The sequence below is a fragment of the Emys orbicularis genome, chromosome 4 (genome assembly GCF_028017835.1).
Source record: "Emys orbicularis isolate rEmyOrb1 chromosome 4, rEmyOrb1.hap1, whole genome shotgun sequence".
Classification (NCBI taxonomy): domain Eukaryota; kingdom Metazoa; phylum Chordata; order Testudines; family Emydidae; genus Emys; species Emys orbicularis.
The window spans coordinates 105633380-105650036 of NC_088686.1; the positions used below are offsets into that span (position 1 = coordinate 105633380).

Genomic DNA, 16657 nt, shown 5'->3' on the forward strand with positions numbered 1-16657 from the left:
TCAAATTTTTATCTTGTATTTGTATTAAACATATTTCCAAAATTATTAATGTTACCATAAGAAGCACAGTTTCCATTTGCATGAATTATGAACTCTTGAGTTCAAATTATTTCTGATGTGATCATGCAATGGGTCACTTTACCCAGGAGCCATTGTTACAGTAAACTGGCAATTCGGACAGCCCTAGTTGAATGAGGGAGAATACACAGAGGGGGCACTGGGCTGTCCCTCCCTTTCAGAGTCTCTGCCATTCATTAGCTAATGGGGGAAGGAAAGAAGCTGATTGGTCCCTCACCCTACTCTAGCCTGAGCCAAGTGGAGCTTCTTTTTGCTACGTTCCCAGCAGCCCCACCCTCTCTACGCTGTACCAATAGCCTCGGAGCTGTGGATTGTGGATACAACAGATCTGACCAATCAGCTGTTTTGGGATTAGGAAAGAAATTTTTTCTTCCTGTAGGCACCTGGGAAGTTTTTCGCCTTCCTCACAGCACCCTGGAGGCACAGTTAAGTTAAATAGTAATAGGATTTAACAATTGATGATAGTACTTGGAAAGGATGTTAGGTCTTCACAATTTGTGGGTGGTTTCCAGTGTGGTTAAAAGGAATGGTTCCCAGAAGTAAAAGACCTGAGATTTTATTGATGGGCCTTGTGCTCGTGGGATAGTGGAAAACCTTATGGCCTTCACGGGCCAAGGTCCTCCCCTCCTCCTCCCCCCCCCTGCTTTTTAGTATCCCCGGTCCCGCTCACGCAGGGAGGGAGGTGGTAAGACTCAGAAGAGCATGTTGAGTCATAGGCCAAGGTAGTTATATGGCGTATCCGTGTAACACCTGTATTGGAACCACTTAAAATCCTGGTGAGAGTATGGGTGACAGGACGAGTAGTGCCCCTACCCTTTGTTAAGTTTAATAAATTGTGGCCTGTTCCTTAAACATCCATCCCTGCATTTGCCGCCACATCTACATCAGTCACAATATATTTATTGTCTTGTACTTACCTAGGATTTTGCTAATATTGGAGTTGTGCATGTCAGGAAAAGCTTGGAGAATTTTTCTGCGTTCATCCTTTGCCCAAACCATGAAAGCATTCATTGGTCGCTTGATATGCGGTTCACTACTGGCTCGGCCCCGTGCGTCCCTGTAGACTCGAGCTTCAGCCACAGTGGCACCTCCTGTTGGCCAACAATAATACTGCTGTAGTTTAGCTGCAGAGCCATTCATTGCTTTACTTCCTGTAATATCAAGGCAGGAAGAAACAAGATGGATGCAAAGCATTATTATTTCGATTATGAACAACTTCCTATGCCTTGTTCATTTTAGCTTCATTTTTTCTCTCTCTCTCCCCCCACTTCTTGCTTCATCTATAAGAGCTAATTTCATGATTCCAATGTAACCATCCAAAGGCAATCTTAACAAGATCCACAATACCTGTATTAGCCAACAAATTGTTTGTATTGATAATTATATTTTTCTTCTGTCAAGTTACCAAAGACTAGACCAAGTTCCAGTTCTGGGTTCTAATACTGCGTGTACATTTTGTATGTTCCATGGGTGCATGTGTATAAAAGTTACACATGAGAATCAACAGTGATGTAGAACTGCTCACACAAGTACTTCACAATGACTCTGCTGCTTGTGCAGTGGAACATATCCAAACATTTCGTAATAAATTATGTAGCGTATTCTTAATCTGTGGGTACATGTTGCACATTATATAGGTCTGATTCTGCTGGGGGCTGAGCATCCTCAGTTCAAATTTATTTCAATGACAACTGAATATGGGTCAGCATCTTGCAGGATCAAGCCACGCATCTGTAATGCGGTAGTTTGCAGTCAACAGGTATGCATGCTAATACCAGAGCAACAGGTTGGTGTGACTAGTACATTGGGTTCCCCTTGACAATGATACTTTAGTGAATCCTGATGGCCTGCCATTACCCACCTGCAATTCAGCTGTGCATGCTCTAACCCAGGGGTCGGCAACCTTTCAGAAGTGGTGTGCGGAGTCTTCATTTATTCACTCTAATTTAAGGTTTCGTGTGCCAGTAATAGATTCATAGATTCATAGATTCTAGGACTGGAAGGGACCTCGAGAGGTCATCGAGTCCAGTCCCCTGCCCGCATGGCAGGACCAAATACTGTCTAGACCATCCCTGATAGACCTTTATCTAACCTACTCTTAAATATCTCCAGAGATGGAGATTCCACAACCTCCCTAGGCAATTTATTCCAGTGTTTAACCACCCTGACAGTTAGGAACTTTTTCCTAATGTCCAACCTAGACCTCCCTTGCTGCAGTTTAAGCCCATTGCTTCTTGTTCTATCCTCAGAGGCTAAGGTGAACAAGTTTTCTCCCTCCTCCTTATGACACCCTTTTAGATACCTGAAAACTGCTATCATGTCCCCTCTCAGTCTTCTCTTTTCCAAACTAAACAAACCCAATTCTTTCAGCCTTCCTTCATAGGTCATGTTCTCAAGACCTTTAATCATTCTTGTTGCTCTTCTCTGGACCCTTTCCAATTTCTCCACATCTTTCTTGAAATGCAGTGCCCAGAACTGGACACAATATTCCAGCTGAGGCCTAACCAGAGCAGAGTAGAGCGGAAGAATGACTTCTCGTGTCTTGCTCACAACACACCTGTTAATACATCCCAGAATCATGTTTGCTTTTTTTGCAACAGCATCACACTGTTGACTCATATTTAGCTTGTGGTCCACTATAACCCCTAGATCCCTTTCTGCCGTACTCCTTCCTAGACAGTCTCTTCCCATTCTGTATGTGTGAAACTGATTTTTTCTTCCTAAGTGGAGCACTTTGCATTTGTCTTTGTTAAACTTCATCCTGTTTAACTCAGACCATTTCTCCAATTTGTCCAGATCATTTTGAATTATGACCCTGTCCTCCAAAGCAGTTGCAATCCCTCCCAGTTTGGTATCATCCGCAAACTTAATAAGCGTACTTTCTATGCCAATATCTAAGTCGTTAATGAAGATATTGAACAGAGCCGGTCCCAAAACAGACCCCTGCGGAACCCCACTCGTTATGCCTTTCCAGCAGGATTGGGAACCATTAATAACAACTCTCTGAGTACGGTTATCCAGCCAGTTATGCACCCACCTTATAGTAGCCCCATCTAAATTGTATTTACCTAGTTTGTCGATAAGAATATCATGCGAGACCGTATCAAATGCCTTACTAAAGTCTAGGTATACCACATCCACAGCTTCTCCCTTATCCACAAGACTCGTTATCCTATCAAAGAAAGCTATCAGATTGGTTTGACATGATTTGTTCTTTACAAATCCATGCTGGCTGTTCCCTATCACCTTACCACCTTCCAAGTGTTAATACATGTTAACATTTTTAGAAGGTCTCTTTCTATAAGTCTATAATATATAACTAAACTATTGTTGTATGTAAAGTAAACAAGGTTTTTAAAATGTTTAAGAAGCTTCATTTAAAATTAAATTAAAATGCAGAGCCCCCAGGACCGGTGGCCAGGACCCGGGCAGTGTGAGTGCCACTGAAAGCAGCTTGCGTGCCGCCTTCGGCACATGTGCCATAGGTTGCCTACCCCTGTTCTAACCTGTGATGGATGTTGGGCTGCACCCAAGCTCAGTTTTCATGACAACAAGCAGCCTAAGCTTTACTGTACATTAGAGTGCACACAACTGAACATCAGGTGGTAGGAACTGCCTGATATAGCTGAGATGTGAGCCTGGTAAACGCATGTCCTTGTCCTGAAACTTTTGGAATCATAATTGTAATATACACTTTTACGGCTGGAACATAGCTGTGAACAGAGTGCAAGAAAAGGCTGTACAGGAGAAAAGTGACACAATTTTATTTTAGGCTTCAACACTCTACACTCATGTTATCCAGTGCTTTGATAAAAACAAAAAGGTGGTTGTGTCAAAACATGACAATAAATTAGCACAATAATATGCCTCATTATTTTTCTGTAGCAGTGTGAAGGTAATTTATATCAACCAAAAATATAAAGTCAGATATTTAGCTTCTGCAAAGTATCATTGTTCTATTGTCTTCAATGACTGGCTTATAGTTTTTAATTATGTAGAATTCTAATTTTGCTAATTTACTGGGAAAACACCATACTTTATATACATAACAATTTAATTCCATGTAGGCAATTCATTTATATGAAAAAAGTCTTAGAAGAGAGGATGCATAACTAATACACTACCTTTTTGCCACCATGCCCACAGTACATTAATTTCATTTAAAAGGCACTGACCATACAGGATAAATTGATTTCACTTTATATGGCGTTGACAGCCATGTTTATTGTGCAGTGAAATGTAGTGTAGTTTCAAGCGGACAATATCCATCAACATAGGGCAATATGCTGACTGCTGGGCCAGATGAAGACATACATTACCCTGGAAGCAAAACACTCATTCAGATACGACAGTGTCTTCTCCTGAGGATCACTGTGGAAATTTATGATGCCCTCAATGCCATTACTTTACAACTGACACTGATTCAGCAATTTATATACTTACATGTGTGCACATAAAAGAAGACAGGTTTGCAGCAAATGTCAGATGCAAAAATATTTTAATATTATTCTGAGTTAACTACTGTGCCACAGGTGTTCAGCATTTACAGATGGTTACAATTGCTGCTCTCTCTCTCTCTTTTGCAATAGGGAGTAGTGGTTTTGCTGAGTGAGTGAAGATAAAGATGTGCTTTTAGGACTTAATCCAAAGGCAACTGGAGTCAACGGGAGCCTTTTCCCTGTCTTCAAATGGGCTCTTGATCAGACTCTTCCTGCATGTCGTCTCAAATAGAATATATCTTTATTTTAAAATTGGGATATTTTTAATTGGGGTTTCCTATGTTACTGTGGTTTAGTGACTTAATTCTAATAGGTAGGACTAACACAAATAACAGAAAAATGTATATATAATTATATGCATAATTATTCCATTTTTTTTTAATACCAAAATTTGCAACAACTATGCAATGATAATGCAGCATTATGAAGCTAGTTGACAAATGAAAAAATATGAATAATTATTCTGTACAAAATTGTCAACATTTGCAACAAGTTATTCAATCAGCTCTACTGATAGAAAAGGAAAAGGGTGAGGGGGCGCGAATATCTCTACCCAGCTGATTAATACTGTGATAAGGCAATTTACTGAATTCAGTTTAAGTACAGTATCTTTGGGTCCATCATACTAAACACAAAGTTCATGCATTATTGTGGGCCAGGATTTGATGTAACCTCTGTAGAGTGGAGATGTGATGGAAGGCCAATAGCGAACAATGTGTCAGACAAGAATAGACTTTTGGGACAATGCGTGTAAAGTGGATTTCCTGGGAGATATATAGTGGAGGGGTAAATGCAAACCTAGCCTTTTGAAGCTTTGCTCTTAGAAGTGGACTTTTTGTCTGCTGATCACCTGTTATACAAGGCCATGATCAAAGATCCAAGCGATATAAAGGAAAGCTTATGGGCTTGTCTACCCTTGAAATGCTGCCGCTGCACTGCTGTAGAGCTTCAGTGTAGACACTACAGCGACAGGAGGGGGCTCTCTTGTTGATGTAGTTAGTCCACCTTCCTGATTTAACTTCTGAGTGTAGATCTGGCCTGAACGATTCATGGTTGTTCTGATTTTGAATCTGAGACTGTTATGAACTTGTAACCACATGGAACGCCCAGTTGTGGATTTTGAAGGATTAACACCTAACAGAACATGAGATTAGGATCACCTCTGATAAACATTTTAGTGTGTGTGTGTAGGTTCTTTTATTGGTTTTTAATATGTTTTCTTTTTAATGCTTTCATCTTAAGAATAAATGTACTTACTTATAAAAAAAGCTGTGTAGTAATTAGTGACTACTATCAATTACAATTGTTAAGAGCCTCTGAAGAGAAAACAAGGCACAGAAACTGGCTTGTTTAGGCAGTTTGGCTTGATGGGAATATATATCGTTGACAGAGAACTATGCAGCCTGGAAAAACCCAGTCAGGATGGAGAGAGACATGGGTCTCTACCCAAGAAAGGGGACGGCTGAGGATCTAGAAACCTAAAAGTGGGTGCCCTTGGTGGACCATGGAGGGTAAATACAGGTGCAGTTGCCCTGAACTGTGACATATATATGATTTTACACCTTCTACCTTCATGAACATGCTCCTTGTTATAGTCCCAATTCAGCAAAGTGTTTAAGCACATCCCTAACAAAGCGCATAAATGGTCCTTGGAACTACTCACATGCCTAAGTACTTAGCTGGATCAGTGCCAATGAGCTTCCTTCCCACCTTTCTGCCAGCTTCCCTCAAGCCTGGCACAGATTGAAGAGACTACAAGTGGCCCGAATTTATGGGAGGGTTTAATCATGAGGGAGTTGCCACAAACCTTCCAAGAATTTCTGTTTACCTGAAATGGGGAAAAGGAGGATCTATCTATCCTTGGGCCAAATGCTGCACTCATACATCCCACCACCACGATACAAATAAATGGATTTGTCACAGATGATCTGATAAAGGTTGTTGGGTGGTGGTGGGGTGGGGGGAGTGAAATCTTCTCTCAACCTACTGGTATGATGCAGATGGCTGCTTAACAGTTTCACTGCCACTACCGCCCATGACTGTACGCCGGGCCCTCCCCCCATCATCAGATTTTAGGCCCGTAGATCCACATAATGGTGGATCTACTGGCCCATCCCTGGATTGCCTCACAAGCTCCTTCCCTGCTGCTACCTTGCAGTAGTTCTGAAGTGAGGTTTCCCTGTTCTCATGAGACAGGTGACACTGCTTCCCAACTTCACACTCCCTGCCATATTTCCAGTGATATTGCTCCACTCCAACAGCATAAGCAGAAGGGAGCATCTGGCTCCTTATGTCTGTAATTACAGTATAATGATCAATAATTAAATAAAGGAGGAAACTACTGTAGTCTAACACAACTGCATGCAAAACATGCTCATATAACATAGGGGGATCAGGAAAGCAACCTTTAGCTCTGAGCACTGTATACAAATGAAAAGAGTTACTTTGGAGAGGTATAATGCATCATATAGTCTCTAAAAGTAAAACACTGAATTCCCTTGTTATGGTCAGCTTTTGTGCCTGCAGGAGTAACCAAGATAATAACACCACACAAATTTCAAACTGACTTTTTAAAAAAACCTCAGTATTTAAAATACAATTTATTTTGAAAATCATGTCTTGATTTACATAACTGCCACTTCATGCCAGTTACAAGCGACTGTGTTTATCTACAGTTGGCATGGTTAGGAAACAGCTCTATGAATTTTTGATTGCACCAATACGTACAGTTGGCCAATAAGTTTGTCTTTAAGTCTTTCTAATAAAGTTTTGGCCTGATCCTCTGGTTCTGATGCAGGAAAAAGTCCAATATACTTCAATATAGCTTTTGTAGGACTGAATTATTTATTTGGAGAGATTATAATTTGGAATAGGAAGATGAAACTACAATCCTTGTAATCTACTTTAATTTAATTTTTTAGGGAACGATCCTTAATTACAGTAGTAGTAAACTGCAAACATCCCAAAAAGGACACAAAGCTTGTGATGCATCTACTTTGAGCAAGTCCATACGTGAAGGATTGGAAAAGGCAGCTGAAAAAAGTTGAGCTTTTCTCTGCTTGATCTTTGAGTGAATATGTGCAGGTAAGCCCAAGGGCTCTCACAAAAGAATCTGTGCAAAATGAGCTTCTAAAAATAATTAACAATTACACAACCTGTCTGTCCTGTGTCCCACAAGTGCAGGAGTATGTTCAACATACTGTACATTACAGAAAATGCTTCTGTTTGCAAAAGGTATTATAACCGGAGAACAAAAATTCTTAATGTTCACTGAGGTTATAACTAAGGCTTTAATGATATAAAAGACACAGATGTAAAATGTGGTCTTGCAGGTTGAAACCCATAACAATAACAATATTTCAAACTGCAAGTCAGCTCTAAACAATTTCAACATGTCAATCAAATATCAAAAAAGCTCTTTCACCCACATACAAAATTTCAACAAGTTTTACAAACCACATTCTTGTTTTGTGCTGATAGTTACAATAATGAGTGATCCAGAAAAAAAAAAGAGAGACTATTCTGGAATTTGAAGAGCAAAGGATATGGAAGCCTGTAAAGTGGTAGGGATTTTAGTTCTGGTTCATAGGGAGAATTTGCTCATCATTATCTAATAAAATCCCTCTGCAAAATAATATGTACAAAATACATTACTAACTGGGGGAAAGTTAAAACAATTGTGTGTCTGTGGTGACTAATGGGCCATTCACTAGTGTACTGTTTATAATACAGTCACAGAATGGCAGTTTGACTTCCAGAATGAGGAGTTTGGTTGGGATTCAAAATTTTTACAAAAACAAGATTTGGCTGCCCTATTGGCTTAGTTGGCAGGGAAATCTACTCCTCAGCCCAGCAGAGGCTGGGGCTATACTAGAAGTGACACTTTCAGCTTCTGAGGGTGTAGGGCTGTTTTGCTTTCCAGCTCTTCAGCTTCTGTTGGGCTGAGCCATGGATGAGATAATGCAAAACGAAAAGCAGATTGGACGACAGTGCTCACTTTTTGTAGATGCACAGTGTTTAACTCCTCTGGAGGAGTTAAATTCAGGCTTAGCGTAGGAAGACTATACATGGTCAAAGGATAGTAAAAAATGAAGGGGAAGCTAAAATACTATGGCCCTGATCCGGCCAAGCACTTAAACTTTAAAACATCTTCTACAATAAGATGAGGCTAAGTGTTTTTCTAGGGGGGCAGATAGGGGAGAAGGAGGGTGCTTTCAGTGAATAAGGGCTGGGAAGAAGTTTGGTCAGCATCTGGACAGAGGAGAGGGTGGGGGAAAGTATTGCCATGTGAGTGGGATGTTGGGGAAATTGTACTGTAACTTTTGACATATTGCTTATTTGTTGTTTGCCTGTATCTGTTTGTGTCTTATCTTTGAGATTGTAAGCTCTTTAGAGAAGGGATGGTCTTCTGTGGCTGAAATCATGGCTCTGTTGAAGTTAATAACAAAATTCCTATCGACTTCAACATCTCTCTGATCCTTTATAGCCTCCAGGTGCTGCCCTGCCCTCTTATTTGGGCAAATAGGAGACCCTGGTGGCCACATCATAAAATACTTCATGCCAATATGAACTACTAGCATTGCTATTGCTGGTTACAGGAGTGACGCTGAGGACTGAATGGGCATTGAAACTGGAATTATACACTTGTTCTTAGAGATGGATCCCTCCAGAATACGGGTAAGGATAAAATAGGGTAGAGTGAAAAAAATGACTTTGCAACTCTCTGTTCTGTACGTCCTCTGTGGACAGAGGATGGCAGCCTCCAGTACAGCTTGTCTGATATTTTTACAAGCATTAAAAACAAAAACACATCTGAAATTAATGGATGGGCAAAAGCTTTAGAGAGTTGAAAAATACAACAAATACCTTTTCATTGAACTAATATTTTTAGATACAAATTCATATGGCTGATTCTGCAAAATGTGACAAATTTTTCTGCTTGATAGCAGAATATAAGGACTGATCCAAGTTAGGTCCTAGGTTTATAGACATGTTTCTTATCCCTTCTCTGCCTTTTTACCTCTTTATTTTCTTTATATCCCTATCCACACGTAGATGACACTTTATTACCAGCAAGGAAGGTAGAATATATGGGCACTTAAAGAGCCACTGTCAAATCCTACTTCCATCAATTGTCTGGTGTGAGACACTCTGCAATGCTAATAACAGAACAGAGAAATCGCTAGCCCAAGGGGTGTGAGGTCTGTAGTCACTCTGAGGCACAGGTATCCTGTATGGCAGTGTCTGGTCACCAGGCTGCCTTCACTCCAAACACTAAACAAATATTATTCAGCTGGGATTCTAAGGTCCAACATTTCTCATGAAGAGTATTTGGAGCCTTGAAGGGAAAAGAACCTGAGGAAAGTATGACTGATTTATTAAATTAATTGTAACATTTTCATGGGATCTAAAATATTTCACCTCCGAAGACATGCTAAGTAATGCTAAGAATTAAAAATATACTGTAGCAGAGGCTAAAACCCCTCCCTTTCATTAATGCAACACTCAGTTATGATATTCTTAGCAAGTGTTACTGCAGATAATGCTTCTATTTTCCCTATTAGAGACTCCATTCTCTTTAAACATCAACAAGAAGAACCAAAACGGAATTCCCTAAGGTCAGCTCTGAGGAAACATAAACCTCTAATTCAATAACTCTGCTACTGCACTGAAAAAGGCCTTATTATTGCAACATCCATATGGAGTCAATTGGACATTAATGACTAATCAATCCCTCCCTCTTCTATTCTACTTATAGTGTCACAAACCGTGTTTAGATTAGCCCATTTCCTGCTTAGGATCGCTCAAGATGTCTTTTGTTCTTTCAGGGCTGGCCTGATGGAGGCAGCTTAAACAAACACACGACCCAAGTGGCGCAGGAGTTATAAACTGCCATATGTGAATGAACAAAGGGGCCATACTAAAGCCTTTTGTGGTATTTGTTAATGTTTTTCATCTGAGTTTAAAAAGACCTAATGACTTTGCGGTGAGCTGATGCATGTGGCTCGTGGCTTTGCAAAATGAAGGAAATTCTAAGCCAGTTATATATCAGCATATATTTTCCAAAGTCCCTTGTTTTCAGCTTTGGTGGCAGAGAGTTTCCTTTTTATTACATTTGCTTTACATATGCAAACAAAATGCTTTATCTTAATTAAAACAGAGCATTGATGCACTTGAACACCTACACAAGTTACATGCTTTTTTCTCCACTAAAAAATGAAAAGTGAAATATTTTTGTGTGTGTGTAAAATAAAATCAAGTCTTCTAAGTTTTTTCAGTGGTAGCAGTTCACTCAGCAGTGTAAGTGCTGATTTGTGACTTGAATTTAAACCCTGAAATAATATTTTTAAATAGGCTATTATCACCTCCACAAACAGCAACCAGTTTTGTCCAAATCCACAAAGTTCAAATGAATCAAAACCCTTAAATGCAGCTATTTTCTTGATGGTTTACACAAAAAGTTTAGATTACTTGACCACATTTTATGGCAAAACTAACCCTTATTGAAATGTGGCATGGTATACACTCGAAAACAATGAAATCATATATTAAATAATACAGAACTGTGTTAAATTACTGTACAGAGTCTGATTTAAGCCCACAATGGTAAGGTTATTTCTAAGTGCCGTAGCACAAATGGAATGAAAAATGAGTCTTTGGGGACCTGAAAAACTTCTAGGTACAAAGAAGGACGCTGAAGTAGCCTTGATTTTATATTTCTGGAAAATAAATTAATTAACTGTAATAAAAAGTCTTTGTATTCACATGGTAATTTTCATTGGAGGAACTCAAAATGCTTTACAAACAGATGCAAAAGCCCCCTCTTGAAGTAGGTATCATTAAACCCATTTTACTGAGGGACAAAGTCAGAGTCACAAGTTATACAATTTGCCCAGTGCCAGTGAATAAAGTGGAATTCTCAGTCACCAGGTCTACACATTATATACATTGCATCCCTATTGATATCATTTTTTGCATTTCATGTTTATTTTGAAATTAAAGTATTATCTGTCACAGATTAGATATGCAGGGAGAAGCACTTTATAATGCTTGTTATAATTACTATTATTAAAAGGTATACGACACACTGCTCTGATATTGTAGTTGCTTTTTTGGAACAATTATGATGACAACTAAGCAGCATTATTGTTATTATACCAATCGGTTTCAAAGCCAAAACAATACTAATTCACTTGAAAGGGATATTTTATTTGATATCAGATTAGCCCTTTAAGATCCAATATATCATCAGTGGTACTGATACCAACATGATTTCAAACACCTCCTGACATGATGCTACCTATATGCTTTATAAAGCATGATACTGATTTTTAAAACACAGGGCCATATTTTACAGTCCTTACTCAGACATGATATCAAACAAAGTTTTGCCAAAACTAGATCCACCAGATTTGGACCCATTCATATCTTGGCCATTATTTATTTTATTTTGTTTTGTTTTAAGATGGAGAACAAAGAATGACAATTCACTCTAGAGAAAAATGGCAGCACAACTTCAAATTTGACATATACTTTTTTTTAGGTAGAGATGAAGAAAAAAAGCGTCTGAAGATTGATAATAAGCAACTTTTCTTGCCTCTGTACAGCAAAAATATGACGTCTAACAATTAAACTACAGCATGGTTTATAAGGATATATTCTGTGTTGACTTACTGGGAGAGAAGTTGTATGCAGCGCAGTTGTAGCCATGTCAGCCCCAGATATTTGAGAGACAAGGTGGGTGAGGTAATATATTTTATTGGACCAACTTCTGTCGGTGAGAGAGACAAGCTTTCGAGCCACACAGAAATTTGCAGTACAAACTGCCTAAAGTCATGTCCAGTGTGGAATAACTGTCGGTATCTAAGAAACTCTGAAATGCAGAGCATTCCGCCAAAAGATTTTTAACATCTATTTTGGAATCATTACATTAATGGCTCATTTATAGCATTCAATCCACAAATTGATCTGACACATCCTAGCATATATCATAATTCAGTGTATCAATATCAGTAATTCTCTTCTATCCAGTGTTTGCTGTTCTTACTTATTTTGTCACATCTATAATTAGACTGCAAGAACCTAGAAGCAGAGAATGTGTGTGTGTCTCATTTCTTTTTTGCCTAGCACATTTAGTGGGTAGTAATAATAATTATAATAATCAATAGTATAATAAATAAATAATAAATGATGATGAAGGAGAAGCAACAGCTGCAGTACAAGGGTATGAGCTCAAAGTTAATACATATTAGAAAATCTTTGGAAAACTCATGGGAATAATTTTTCAAATGGGTTGCACCTATCTATCCAGGATTTGTGGGTGAAAACAGGAAAATGCTCTTACAATTTGGGTAACTGCATGCAAAAATACCCATTTGCCATTCCCTGATTTGTGTTAAAAAATATGGGATTTTGCAGTATAATCGGTGTCCATACAAATATTGCAAGCTCAAGTTTGCATGAGCATTTGAAATGTAGCCTTTGATCTGTAGTTAGATGCTATATTTAAAATGTAATAATTTAATATTTTCAGGAACTAAGAAAGACACTCAAATACTCCGAATACGCATTCTTGTCTAACTGCTTAGAACATTAAATTTAAAGAAACAAAGAAAATTCTGTACTCTGGAAGCAAAATTTCACCTTGGATGTGCAGATGGGGCTAGATGCTCAGTGTAACTCAGTGCTGGAGAAGGAAATGGCTATAAACCAGCTTTCCATTCCTAAGATCTTGATACTGCTGGAGAACAAAATGACCTGTACTATAATTTAGAGCAGTATAAAGGCTATGCAAGCTGGAGTGGCTCTATTTGGACAATTCCAGTGGCCAAGGATTAGCCAGATTGCACAGTTCTTCATCCCATCCCTACCCTCTTACCTATGCTCGAAGGGGCAGAGAGAAGGTAGTATAAAGGTAGCTTTAAACCACCTGAGATTTCCCCTCTGCTGGAGGAATTCTCAGCTACCTGTGCGAAACAGCTTTGAGCTCCTTTTGCATCACTGGAGCAGCAGAAAGAAGATTTAGGCAGGGCTCAGCATCTGGCCATAGGATTTCTACTGACATGAGTGGCAGCTCCTTCCAAGAGTAATTTGGCCTTCAGAGTGTGAAAATAAATGTTTTAAACCCTGGAACTACTATACTTAATTTTTCACTCTCATAACTTAAAAATAGGCTGAGCAGACTGACTGCCTTCAACATTTGTGACAATAATTTCCTCATGGGCTGAGACTTTCTGTGCAAAGCCTCAGCCTCGAGTTATTTTTTACAGCCTTGTTCTAAATTCCTGAAAATAATGGTTTACTATATAATGGAAATTGTGACAAGCCCTTAACTATAACTGCGCTAATGGGCACCTCCATATAATACTCAGAGCATTGTAACCGTGGCTGTATAATATTAGCAATTCTACTATAATCATTTTTAACATAAAGGTGCTATTACAAAAGAATCATTTACTGTAGCACAGAAACAGCAAATGAAAAATACTTATGCGTAGCAGTAGGAAAAAATACAAGAAGACAGCTGAAAATCCAAAGGTAACACTTGTGTAGAACTGCCAGAGTTATAATTCGGAAAGTGAGAACCATCCTGTATATTAAATATTAGTGTCTGTAGAGGAGTAGTTTTCAATGCAGTGGGAAGTCAGTCCACACCCTGCATCTCAGATTATTCATCACTTGAGGTGGGAGTTCCCCCCTATAAAACTGTATGTGGGGTTTGGCAGCAACCTCGTCCATAAAGCAGCTGCCCTCAAGAAAGCAATGGGACAGTCCTTTAAGACTGAGGGCCTGATTCTCATGTCATTTGCTGGCATTTACACTAGTGGAACTCCACTGACTTTCATGGAGTGCTTCCTGATTTACACTGCAGTACACAAAATCAGACTCAAAACTTAAGTCTCGGCCACCTCAACTAAAATATGGCACCTCGATGCTTTCCCCTAAATTCCCAACATTATTAGTTAATCCTGGTCAATTAGGCCCATCATCCAAATTTCAGATATAATCAGGTAGATGTCTACGTGCTACAAATGGCACCCACAATTATCGGAGGCCTCCTCTTAATATGAGGATCCATAACTCAGACAGTAAGAAATTATTTCATCTTGAATTAATAAAGGCACATTTGGGGGAATATCGTTTATCAAAGACAGATACAGATACTACAGGGGACAAGGCATCTAAGGTTTGAGCTTTCTGTATTCTCTCTGGAAACACTTCTTTGTCTTCAGACAGCTTTCACCATTTCCTGATTTTAATCTTTCCTTTCTCAACTGCCATAGCAACTATTACAAATATTTATGTGTGACAAATACTGGCATGGAGAGGCATTCTTTCCACAGTATTTATGAGGCACTGTCACAAAAGTAGATGATGCTTTGTCATGCATGTAGTACCTGCTGTTTACACCTCAGCCTACTAGGGTGTTAAACATGTTACCTCACAGTTTTGGATTGTGTTGGCAGGCTGCCAAGATTGATCTGCTTACATTAAAAAAAAAATCTGTTTCCCTTACCTCTCCCTGACAGATCCAAGTTGACCTTTTGTGGAGTTAAAAAAAGATTATTTTTCACTTGTGGATTTTTGCTGCCCACCTTTTTGCAGGAACAGTTGCTTTATTACAGGAAGGTTGCAGTGGGCATCATATCAGTCGGCATTAACAGCATGTTGGAACTTTAGGGATACAGCCAATGTGTCTCTTTAAGAAGTTTATCTGATCTTTAGTTAAGAGGTGTGCACTTTACATATCATGACCCTGAAGTCTGAAATGTAAAACCAGGACACCTGTCTCTGTGTGTATTTGCACGGGCTGTGGAGGGAGTGAACAGTGGGGTTCTGAAAACTGGGGAGCATGCTGGGAGTTGGAGATTCAAAAGGCGGCTGTTTCTTTTTTTCGTTCCTTAGTTCTCAGCTTTCCTCTCACCACTTCTCCAGCTCCCCCTCCACACTCTCACCTTCTCCCAGGAAGCTCACCAACCTACCTCTCCCTCCTTGAAGCTTGCAGCCTCCCTTTCATTTCCACAGCCAGCATATTCTTTTCCCTCACAGGCACATTACCTATTCTTCACCCCCATACCTGTAATAACTACCGCTGCTGCAACCATCTACCTGCTCCCTGGTTTCTTGGGGACTAGCTATACCTGCACCAAACCCAAACATGGTACATTTCTTTCTCCACCAGCCACTTACTCACTGAATTTGTCACCCTACTCTGCAGTGATTGTGCCCCACAATCAATAACAATAGTGCTGACCCAAGTCAAACACCAAATCAGAAGTACTAAGATATCATGCACTGCAATAATTTAGATAGAAGACATAGATTAGTTAGTCACTGGTTGAATAGGACCTACTCCACTGAGGGTGGAATTTTCAAAGGAGTCTAAAACAGTTAGACACTCAACTACCTCAATGGAGTTTGGGTTCCTAACTCCTTTAGGCCCCTTTGAAAATTCCAGACGGAATGAACAGACCCTGCTGCGTCTAGCTGCAGCATGCTTGTGTCATGAGATAAAAATGGTACTTTTCTTTGCCTTAATGCAAAGAACATTTGCATTCATCACAGAAAGTAGGTTTCCATGAATAATGCGATACTCTACAATATGTTCTCTCCAATAATATAATCAGTCTTCCAGAACATATCTGTTCTTCAGTTCTATCTATTTAACTACATCTATTTGACCACTATTATTTTTACAGAGCTGAGTACTGAAGGGCATGCTATATTCTGCACCAAGGCTCTCTAGTTTCAGCAGTATTCCAGTGATGAATTCTGCAGCAAACTAGAAGCTGGATATTCTATGGCAGCACAAGATGCACAGAAAGACCTTTTAGGAAAGTAGATCTTTTTAAACAAGTGTATTATATTTAACATATGCTATAATTTTAAAACCCAAGTGATTGTTTTTCCATGTATTTTAGGCTGCTTCCTAATTTCCATTCAGGATTCAATAAAAACTGGGGACTGGGGAGTGAGAGTGTGGGGAAAGAGGAAGAAGGGGCTCTAATCAGACCAAAAAGCAGACCAAAAACATGCCACCATGGCTGAACAACAGAGTAAAGAAGGCAGTTAGAGGCAAA

The 16657-nt window shown here is 39.4% G+C and overlaps 1 protein-coding gene across 9 annotated transcripts in view; it reads right to left on the reverse strand.

The window, feature by feature from the left end:
- The window catches only part of SOX6 (SRY-box transcription factor 6), a 459030-nt gene that overhangs the window by 12874 nt on the left and 429499 nt on the right, over window positions 1–16657 (reverse strand). For 7 of the 9 annotated variants that reach the window (XM_065404484.1, XM_065404489.1, XM_065404486.1 and 4 more), the window contains one exon: window positions 996–1229. In XM_065404484.1, the coding sequence (XP_065260556.1) occupies window positions 996–1229 (234 nt within the window). The remainder of the gene's footprint in view (window positions 1–995; window positions 1230–16657) is intronic. The other 2 variants (XM_065404492.1, XM_065404488.1) reach the window with 1 other exon arrangement.